The sequence below is a fragment of the Artemia franciscana genome, chromosome 11 (genome assembly GCF_032884065.1).
Source record: "Artemia franciscana chromosome 11, ASM3288406v1, whole genome shotgun sequence".
In the NCBI taxonomy this organism is placed as follows: domain Eukaryota; kingdom Metazoa; phylum Arthropoda; class Branchiopoda; order Anostraca; family Artemiidae; genus Artemia; species Artemia franciscana.
The window spans coordinates 5162632-5174207 of record NC_088873.1 but is presented as its reverse complement, the minus strand read 5'-3'; the positions used below and the strand labels follow the sequence as shown (position 1 = coordinate 5174207).

Genomic DNA, 11576 nt, shown 5'->3' with positions numbered 1-11576 from the left:
AAAGAGGGTAAGGGGTGTTGCTAGTATCCCTCCGATTACTTGTGACTCTTAAAAAAGGGGCTAGAACTTCCAATTTCCAATCGAATGAGCCCCTCCGAAGCTTATATGACCACCCCTTCCATTTAATGTGCCTCTGGCAAAAAATAACAACCTAAAACAGTGAAGCCTTATGGTCTTTACTATAGGCAATACTATCGCACTATCTCTGACATATATTCCCTCCCCGTATTGTCAGGGTTATAAAAAATGAATTTATGAGCACATAGGGTTAAGAATAATCTGGATTAAGAAAAATTCCAGTCTGGAGCCTAATTTTGACAAGCATGAGCAAGAAGAACGGTCAGTAGGAGACCGTCCAGAGCCTATCATTTTACTCACATCGGATCTTAATTAAATATCCAATCTTTACGTTAAAAATTCCTAAAAATTCCTAAGTTCACATTTAAAATTACGTTTATTATGAAAATTTAGGCCCTCCAGTTAGGAGCCTAATTTTTACAAGTATAAGCAGGAAGACCGGTCAGCAGGGATGGTCCAGAGTCCGTCATTTTACTCATATTGGATCTTAATTAAATATCCATACTTTAAATTAAAAATTGTTTAAAATTCCAAAGTTTACAATAAAAATTACGTTTATTATCAAAATTTAGGTTCTCCAGTCTGGGACCTAATTTTTACAAGCATGAGCAAGAAGACCAGTCAATTGGAGATGGTCCAGAGCTTATCATTTTACTCACATTGGGTCTAAGTCAATTTCTTACCTTTACGTCTAATTTTGTTTAAAATTCCAAACCTTACCTTTAAAATTACGTTTAATGTCTAAATTTACGTTCAGTACCGGACTTTAGGTTAATATTTAAGGTAATATTAACGTTACCAAGTTTTATTTAACTTGTCCAGCTATATGAAACAGTTCTATTGGGATGGGTCTCATGCAATAGTCTCTAGTGATGTAACCCGGTAATTTTTACCCCCCCCCCGATCCCCTCACGAGAAATCTTATAATTGTCATATTTTGATCGTTTTTCCTATTATGTTCCTATATTTTCCCTGTTATTTACTGCCCTAGAAAATTTGCCCCACCCCTGTAAGAAAACTGCTGTATGTATTACTTACCAGGGCTATCCTTTTCTTGGTGAGTGCCAAGAATCATTTGAGGGACGCTAAGGTTTCGGAAAACTCAATTAAACTTATTTTAACCTTAATTAATTCTTATTGTAATCGTATTTTCAAACAAGTGCTCTCTTTAGGTTGCTTAAGTTTGCTTTATGATTTTATGATATGCAGGGGGGGGGGCAATTCACAAAATGTGAAATTTCCAATTTTTTTCAAATAAAAACAGAAAAAAAGCTTTTTTTCTTCAAAATCTTGGGGGTGTAATTTTTTATTTTTCAAAAAAATACAAAAAAAAATTCTAGGGGGATAGGATGATTAAATTCTTGGTAGGATAAACTCCCCCCTCCAATCGGCACCTTTGATCATTCGAAAAATATTGTAATTTACAAGGCTTTTATTTTGAAAGGTCCTCACTTTTCACAATTGATCAAATTCCTTTAAAATCTGAATTAGTTATGGTTTGAGCTAATTCAACCTTAAAATATGCATAGTTAATTAACTGCAGTAAGTTTCCGTTCAAAAACAAAACGAGGGTAATCCAATCACTTAGATAATATTTACAAAAATACTGATAAAAATAATGCTTTATCTGTAGCTATACCTTAAAATAAAATTACAAATTCAGTATCTATCAGTTTAATCTTTCTCAGAAAATGGTCACTCAAATATTAGAAAGAAAAATTTGTGCTTTATTTATTGTAATATCTTTAGTGTCACTTGTGAATAGGTAAAATAGTTTAACAATACTATTAGATGCATTCATGCCATTCCTATAAGCGAGAATTTATTTTGGAGATAAAGAAAGGATTGAATTTCGAAACAGTAAAATAGGCGAAGTGCATGACAAATACAGGGAATTTCAAGAACAGTTGAAAATATTTTGGGGAAATATCTTCCCTCTCTAATCCCATTTTCATGGTCATTCCGTCATTCCGTCATTTTGTTTATAGAGTATGTCTAGAGGTATCTGAGTAACGGTACATTACATAGTTTAATGTTCGAGGAACAAAGGTTCGAGACAAAGAAAGTGTATTTTTTAGCTACCATGTATAAAAAACTGTTTATTTACACATATCTTTCAGGCTTATGGAGGGGATGCTAAACCCCCAACCCTTGTGCGGCCTTGTCAAGTTTAACCTCTGTCTCTTTTGATTCAAGAGTTAAAAAAAAATATATCGGGCGATGACGCCACGCTATTTAAATGTGGGTTATTAAATATTTTAAACTACAAATACTATTTAAACTTGGCTACATTAGGCAGATACGGGTTTTGTAGATTTTTGGCGGGAATCTCGATCCTCCCCAACTCCCCGTTGTTACGCTGTGGATTTAGAGTTCTGCCTCTGCTCCTTTTTAATTTAATAATTTGCAAATTGCCCGTTATTTAAATTTAGGTTATTAATTCTATTCAAAATTCCAGATACTATCCAAGTTTAGCCAGATTAGTCAGATCTAGGTTTTTAGATCACTTGCTAGATTCGAGTAATTATTACCACAAATTGGATTCTATAAGGAATCTAAGTGGAATATTTTCTTGGCTAGTTGTTTTATCCTATGTTTTCTTTTTTCTTTCCTTTTCTATTCCATTTTTATTTTTATCCTTTGTTCATTCTTTTATTCTGCGTTTTTTATTCTTTGTAATTATTTTTATATTCTATTTTCATCCAAAATTCTATATGTAAAATAACCCAAATAAGTAAGCTGTTTTGCTCCTTTTTCATTTGGATTATTTCACAGTGCAAGTATATGGAGATGGGACTGCGAAAACGAATTTTGCGTCAAGAAATCTAAAAACAATGCAACTGCGGGTACATCTCTTGAAACCTGTAAACTCGTCTGTGGCCAATATGGGACACTCTGGCCCGTGCCAACTGGGGACGTTTTCATAGGAAGTGCTGTAGTCAATGTAATAAGCCAAAACTTCGTGTTTGAAACTAATGCTGTAACTGATGCTTCGAGGGTATTGATTGAAGAAATGGTTGATATTTTCAGGTATGGGTGAAACTGTTTAGCCTTATTTTTCTGAAAAGCCAAGATTTTTTAACAAGAGCCTTAACTGAAACGCCAAGGCTTTAAAATAAAATGCAGTTCACATGGGACACCTGGACGGGATCTCTCTTTAATCGGTCCAATGGTCCAAGGGGATTTTTTTTTTCAATTGCGGCTGATACAGACGCTTTCTGACGGTTCGAACCTGCTCTTTTGGAAAAAAGTTCTGTAACAACTAATAAATGGGAACGTTGTTAGTCGTTAGATTTTATGGTGAGTAGCAGACCTTTTTGATTTGGGTATCGTTTATAATTCGTTTATTTAATTTATCTGTTATATTCTTCCACGTTGTTACCTTTTTAATTCTTCTCCTTTGGGCTTTTGCTTCATTTTGACCTCGACGATCGTTAGATTTTGGGTGAGTGGCTGACCTTTTTTGATATGTGTTCATTTGTTTCTATTGGCTAAATTTTTTACTTTGCCAGTTATCTTCATTGCACATAGTCAAGGATCCATTCAATGCAGTAATTAAAGAAGACCAGCCAGATCATATATCCTTATTTCACACCCCACTTCAAATCAAACAATGACGACTCTTCCCCAAAGACTCTAACTCAGGATACACATCCTTCGTAACAGGCTTCCAAAATAACGACACATCCTTGCGGTATGCCATCTTCAAGAAAAATCTGTCGCAAGGGTTGTTTTTCAACTGAACCAAAGACAGTAACATAGTTTATGTATATATTGATCAGAGGGGGTTGTACCTTTCAAGCTGTTGCATGATTAAGTGGAGGAGAAAAACCTGATCCGATTATCCTATGCCAGACCAGATTCAGACTGGTTTTCCCGTGTTGACATATCTATCCATGTTTGGAATCTGTGTTGTGTATTGGCAGTAAATAATTTGCTTGCAATATCAATGAGAAACATCCTTCTATAATAAGGAAAATCTTTCTTTTTGCCTTTTTTTTAACCGGGGAGAATGACTGAAAATTTCAGTCTTTTGGGGAATTCTTGGTTTTCCATATTTCTGTAAGTAACGGCAGTAGATGATTTTTAATCATGAGAGGTGGGGGGAGTTCAGATTTTTATTCACCAATAAATACAAAATGAAAATACAATACTCTTATTCCCCCACAAAAGGCTTGATGGCTAGGGATACAAGCGGGTTACAAAAAACACAACATAAGCAACAAGCAAAAACAAGACCAACAGCCAAATAACATATAAGATGAAAAAGAGAAGATGCCTGAGGCCTGGGAGTCAAAGCGCAGAGAGAACAACCATACACCATGAACAAACATTCAAGGGACATCAACTCCTCAGAGGAGAAGGAAAAAAAAAAGAAAAAAAAGAAAAAAGAAAAAAAAAACACAAAAACAAAATGCTATTCTGTTTGATTCTTTGATTCTCTTAAAAGTCCCAAATGAGCGGCACTTCTGTACTGAAGAAAGTAGTGAATTCTAGACCCGTTGACAAGCAATGAGGGGATTGAAATCCGATCGGATAGTAGGGGTAGGCGGAATACAGATATCATATGAAAAACGGAGGCTTTATGGACCTGGATCAGAAATAAACACAGGAGTTTTTTTGAAGAGATTTTGAAAGATTGCCGTGAAGCTGATGAAAGACAAAAGAAGCACAAGAAATAATGTAAATAGACCATAGACTTAAGAGCGGCGCTGGTGAGGAAGGGTTGTTGTCCATAACCAGACGCCGTGATTTATTATGCATGACAGAAAATGACCACAGTGTAGACGGAAAAATAGAAATCCATACAATGGGGCATCAAGAAACGTTTGACTGGGCAAGCAAGCTTGAGAATAGATCCTGGAAATGTGTGTCTAAGTTTTCGAATGATACCCAAACTCTGTGAGATCTTAACCCTAATCATGGCTAAATGGTTTCTAAATGAAAGGTTTTCATTAAGCAGGATACCAAGAACCCGGACCACCTGACTCTCTGGTCTGCACAAGGAGTCGTATTACACCTGAAGGTGTGTACGCTTAGGGAAAGCTATACCAATTGAAAATGTGACATACCAATATTCAAGCCCAAGTAATTCGCATCAAACCATTGAATAACTCTCTCGAATATTGCCACAAGGTTAGACTTGAGGTCAAATTCCGTCTTCCAAAGGTTCCCAAGGGTGGTGTCATCAGCAAAAACAACTAGAAAATCCTCATTAGAAGTAGTATTGGAACACGATCGAGCATCAGGTTGAGACAGCTTGCAGTATGCCAGAGGCCTGGTGTTTTTTACCGCCAAAATCAGATCATTCGCATAAATCAGAAATAAAATGGGGCCAAGAACAGATCCCTGAGGACGCCATAATACACTTCAGAAGGGCTCCGGAAAAACGGATCAATTGAAATAAGCCTACCAGAAAGATATGAATCAAACCAAGAAAAAGCGTTTGATCTTATACCAATATGCGATAGTTTCCAAAGAAGAATCCAATGAGTCAAGGAATCAAAAGCTTTACGACCATCCGAAAATAAAGCTGCCGAGATATGACCAGAATCTATTGCCGAATGAATGAAATTCAAGAAAGCTGCGCAAGCATGCTCTGTAGAGTAATTCGCTCGGAATCCAAACTGGAAATCATGCAAAAATTCTTTTGCATCCAGAAAACTAAAAAGCCTGGATAGCATAGCCTTCTCAAAAATATCTTTAACACCAGTGGACTCGGCATCATACTTTTTTTGGAGCTGAAGGTAGAACTCATGTTTCATGTGATCAATATCCAGTTTGGCTATAATTAGTGTCTCATTGGTATCTGCTTCTTCCTCGTGCTAAAGGGGGAAGGATCTTTGCTCCACGAGGGTATGATCGCTGCCTGCTATGGATCCAGCACAGGTTTCCCTACAGGCCTGAGCATCTAAAACAGAGCTTTGTCATCTTCTCATAACAAGGATATAATCTATAAGTTGTGGTGACATTATTATGAGAGCACCAGGTGATGCGTTGTGAAGCCTTGTATTGAAACAGAGAGTTCACAACCACTGGTTTTTGGTCTATAGCAAACTGTATGATGCACTCACCATTTTGGCATCGTATACAATATTTTTAGTGGCCGATCAAACAGTTCGTGGTAACGAAAACAAAATGTTAGTAAAGAGCGATGTAGCCAAATAGTAACCAAAACACTAGTCGAATTTTGAAGCTTATTCAAAATATGTAAAATTCATCAAATTTAATGGTATTCATCAAAAGTTACGAGCCTGAGAAAATTAAAAAAAATTTTGAAGAAGGGCTGAAACACCCCCAAAACATAAAAAATTAAAAAAAATTAAGAAAAACTTGAATTTTGCATTTTTACCGGAAGAAAGATCAGGGATTCGTGGAACATCCCCAAAACATGAAAAATTAAAAAATAAAAAAAAAACGAAAAATTTTGAATTTTGCATTTTTACCAGAAGAAAGATCAGGGATGCGTGTTGATTTGTTTTTTTTTTCTCTCTTCTTTTTCCAGGGGTGATCGCATCAAACAAGTGACCGTAGGAGATCAAGAGAGGGTATATTAAATCAGAAATCAAAACTTTTAGTGCCCTCTTTAAGTGACCAAAAATATTGGAGGACAGCTAACCCCCTTCCCACGCTAATTTTTTCCCAAAGTCGCCCGAAATTTTGATTTTGAGAGAGCCATTATTTTAACTATAATTGGAAAAATCTAATCACTATGTCTCTGAGGATGAAGACCCCCTAACAGTCCCCGGGAGAAGGGCTGTAAGCTGTTAACTTTGCCCATTGTTTACATTGAGCATTTGTTATTGGGAATTATACAGACGTTTTTCATGGGAGATTTTTCTGGTAGAGGTCAGGGGGGTGGGGGTACGTTGGAGGACCTTTCTATGGAGGAATTTTTTTGTGGGGGAAGGGAATTTTCCATGGAGGATTGATCTAGATTTCCCAGCATTATTTAGAAAACAAGCAGAAACTAAATAAAAAACAAGTTTTTTTCAACTAAAATTAAGGAGCAACATTAAAACTTAAAACAGACAGAAATTATTATGAATATGAGGGGATCACCCTCTCTTCAATACCTGACTCTTTACGCTAAAGATTGTTTTTTTTTGTTCCGGTTATTTAAGAATGACTCCTGAATCACAAAGGCCGTATAATTTAAATTAGAATAATTAGCTCTTTTAAAAGTTTTGAAAAATAACTTTAGCGTAAAGAGCGAGGGATTGAAAAAAGGGCAACCCCTCTCATATACGTAATAATTTCTGTCCGTATTAAGTTTAAATGTTGCTCCTTACTTTCAGTTAAAAAAATTTTTTTTTATTTAATCACACCTTGGAGGGAATGTTTTATTGAGCCAGCTCGGCCATTCCAGTCTCCTGCTGTTACGAGGTAGTCTTGTTTTGGACTAATTTTTACTTTGTGCTCTAGCTCCAAATACAACATATCTATGTGGTCTTCGGCAGCATCCTGAGTAGGACCATATACCGCTCTGATGCTTATGCTAGATAGTCTACCTTTCAAATGGATAAGGACAATTCTTGGGTTAATTCGAAGCCACACAAGAAGCACGCAATTAGCTGATGAGCTCATCATAAACCTCACTTCACGAAGTCCCCCTCCAGTACTCCAGAATATCCATCCTGTATTCCAGAGTTAAGAAATCAATACCTCAAATTTTGTTTTGCTATGGGTATATTTTCGGACACAATGCCTCTGATTCGCAAAGGACGACGACATCTGCTTTGTATTTATGCAATTCATAGGCCATGACTTGGAGCATTGTCTCTTCTCTCATGAATCTTATATTCCAACAAAATGCTCAACGAGTACTTTTTATTTGACTGATATGGGTTGGGATGGTTTGCTTATTTATTGGCGCCACCACCATCCCTTGATGTGATGACGTATGGCTTAAAGCCGAGAACGCCGTAGTTGATAATAAACGATTCAGACCGTTTACAATTTCATTCAGACGATGCATGGGAATCTACTTAATCATAAGTTCTCCAAACTCACAGTATCCTTTGTGCGTTGGCACCCGACTACATTAGACGTGCAACTTTTTGAAGGTCCACCGGGCTACCACTGTGAGATGCACTACCGCATAGGATCGACTTTGAGTATTAAGTTGAAACTTTCAGGGCGTGTTGAGAGGGGTTTTGAACTAACCAAAACGCACTGTGTGCATGCTAACAAGATTGATAATACTACTGCTGCTCTGAATGCTTCTACTGAGCCTAAGGTTATTAAGGTAAAACTACCAGGAAATGTTTAGGGGGGCGGGGGGTATTGAATCAAACAAAACACCCTATGTTCATGCATGTTGCCAAAAAGGAGCATCAGGAATATCTCAGAAACGATTTATAGTATTAACCTGAAACTTTTACGGCATGTTGAACTATCCAAAAAGCACTATACGCATACAGATACTGCTTCTAATACTGCTACTACTTCTGGTAATACTCCTATTACGACTGTTAATACTACTTAGGCATGCAGGCTGTCAAAAGGACGTTTTAGTAATATCCCAGGAGTGGATATGTCTATTAATATAAATCTATCAGGGCATGTCAGGGGGGTGTTGAACTAATCAATAGGTATTATGTACACCTTTACCTTCTAGTGTAGTAGTTGATTTGCCAACAGTCAGAATAAAAGACATAGAATCGCTTCACCGTTTTATGCCAGCACCAGATATGCCAGACGTGAAAAGTCTTATTAGATGTTGTAACGAAGCTTAGGTACCTAGTACTTCAGCTGAGGTCACAGATTGTCCCGAAGTAGCCTATGCCTCCCAAGGTTTAAACCTGAAATTCCAAGGAGCTTGTTGCTAAGTGAAACCTATTGATATTATGCTACAATTTATTAACTCCTAGTTAATCGTCGAAATTAAAACTTGTCTACCAGACACAAGGGTTCAATCCCAGTTGTGATCAGTTATTTAGTTTGGGACGGGGGTAAGTGGCGTGATTCTATTAGGTCAGACAGAGTCGACCCAGCTCTAAATGGGTACCTGGAGAAATCTGGGGAAGTTAAGCAGGAAGGGTGTGTGAAAGCACAGGATGGTTGGCCCCTAGCCTCCCATTGCACTTCCTGGCTGAAGGGCCATGAAACGGAGATCAACACCGCCGGTTTGGACCTTAAGGGTCTAATGCTATCTTACTTACTTACTTACTACCGTATGAAATGTGTTTTGTCAAATTCGCATTTCTTATTGATGCTGAGCCAAATCTATTTGCAACATCTTACTTATGTACCAGAATTTTCAGGTGTTTTCACCAAAACAGATAATGGTTCCGTTTTATGTCAGGAACGGCTCACCTTATGCCAATAAAAATAAGCACAACGGTATAAGCGGAAACGGAAATCAACGCACTAGCTATAGCCGATTCTGAGATACTAATATCAAAATTTTCAAAGTCGTTTCACTTGTAATTTAAAAAAAAAATAGATTAGGGAAAACCGCTTTCAGGCGATGTAATCCCAAACATCTTTTGGGTAGCAAATTATGATCCTCATTATTACACTTATATTTGACTATTGTAATGAAACCGTTTCTTTTTTATTAAAGCTCATTAAGTTTATAGTGGCCAAAAATTCATCAGATAAAAAGAGTTAAACATAAATTTGTTTAATTTTTTAATGACAATTTCAGGGGATATTTAGTTTCAATGGAAGCATATGGAGGAATAGAGCCAACGCCATCTAACTCAATGATTGTTGTTAAGATAGATTGTAGTCAGGATGATATTCGCATTGTGAGTATTAGAATGGTTTCTTCTTTGTATTGATTTTTTTTACATAGTTTTGTGAATAGACTAGAACTTCCAATCCTTGAGACAGGTAGGGAAAGTGAGATGTTAATATTTTGTGACCTTTCTAATGATCTGTTTTTTGTGTTTTTTTTTTGTATTTTTAGACCACCTATTTTTAATGTGTTTTTTCAAAGTTCAGCCTGCTTCCAAAATGTTTAGCTACTCAGTAACAAAATATTTAGAATCAAAACTGATTATTAAGTTTATTAATAAGGTAAATACAAGAAAATTTAAAATATTTTCTTAGTTTTTACAAGAAAAAATGAAACCATAGTTTCATCAACAAAACTGAATAAGTTGCACGTGATAAATACATTTTAAACAGTCATTATATTTTTGGATCACAAGCATCATCAATAGGTTAAATATTCTAAAAATTACTGTTAAAGTTTTTGGAAAAAGGCCCCTCATGACATTAAAGAAATACCATCCTAACGACTCAGACCAGTAGTTGTGTCTTTATTTTGGTACTGCAAATCTTCTTTCATAGAAACTTCTGGTTAATTTAGTTGATCCAAAGGAATTTTGAATTTTTCTTAATATTATCGTCCAATCTAGTTGTGTGCTTAAATCCATTTTTTTATTCTTATGCATTACTTTTCTTGAAAATTAGATTGATAATTTTAACAAATTTTTTTCTTTATGGCAGGTTTTATTCAAGTGGAAAAAAATGAAAAATTGTATTTTCGTAAAATAAATTGAATTAAATTATCTGACTCTTCTTTATAACTTTGCGGGTGAATATTTTTATTACCTAAAGCCTGGGATCTAGGATTTGATGAGAAGAGGTAATCTGAGACAGCTTTTTTATGCCCTAATTCTGAATTTACCCAAGTATTCGTCATTGTAAAGGTTGCATACGCTCAATATGTTCCATTCATAGATGGCAAATTTCCCGACACAGTTTGGTAGATGCACCTTTTTTGTCTCACGGCTGGGAGATCATTAAAAAAAGATAGAAATCAGTTTCTTTCTTTGCGGGGGGGGGGCTAAAGGTACTTAAAATTTTCATTTTTTGGTGAAACGGAAGAATATTTATTATCATGTCCTCGTAGAAGAGTAGACTTATACTCTTTTTTGCGCCTTGTGTCCAGGACGTGCAATATATGCATATATCGTTTTATTTATCAATTTAGTTATTAATAACAGACACATAAAAAAGTATGATGGTGGAGTAATAATAAGGAAGAAGAAAAATTCAATCGAAAAACAGAAAATCAACAATCGAATAAAACGACAGTAAGTGGACTAGCATGTACAAACCATACCATAGTCTAATTTGCTGAGAGCACATCCATTACGCTTTCCTGGATTTGCAACAATCTTCGCATATCAAAATAGGTGTTTTTAGGGGTGGATCAAGAGCAAAATCTTCGAGGGGGCCAATGTGACAAGGGCACCAATAAGCAAAATCGGGGGAGGGGGGGGGGGGGCAATGTGACAAAGATGCAAATAATTGATCAAATTGACAAATATATTCTAAAAAAATAGGGAAAGAGGGCACTATAAAAATCTTTGGGGTTCCAGGTCCGCTCCCGGCTTCTCTGGATCCACCGGTGTGTGTTTTCACTAATATTGGCAATGATGCGCTGACGCGAAGTCGAGACAATGCTAGTACCATAGTATAATTTACCGAGAGCATATCCATCATACATTCCTCAATTTGCAGCAATCTTCACATATCAA

The 11576-nt window shown here is 36.2% G+C and overlaps 1 protein-coding gene across 5 annotated transcripts in view; it reads left to right on the top strand.

Moving 5' to 3' along the window:
• The window catches only part of LOC136032714 (chitooligosaccharidolytic beta-N-acetylglucosaminidase-like), a 152310-nt gene that overhangs the window by 29348 nt on the left and 111386 nt on the right, over positions 1 to 11576 (top strand). For 3 of the 5 annotated variants that reach the window (XR_010618766.1, XM_065713024.1, XM_065713023.1), the window contains exons 2-3: positions 2854 to 3108; positions 9731 to 9833. Coding sequence is in view for 3 of the 5 variants with exons in the window: in XM_065713023.1 (XP_065569095.1) it covers positions 2854 to 3108; positions 9731 to 9833 (358 nt within the window). In the remaining 2 variants the exon portion in view is untranslated. Of the gene's footprint in view, positions 1 to 1729; positions 1844 to 2853; positions 3109 to 9730; positions 9834 to 11576 lie in introns of those variants that run through there. The other 2 variants (XR_010618765.1, XM_065713022.1) reach the window with 1 other exon arrangement.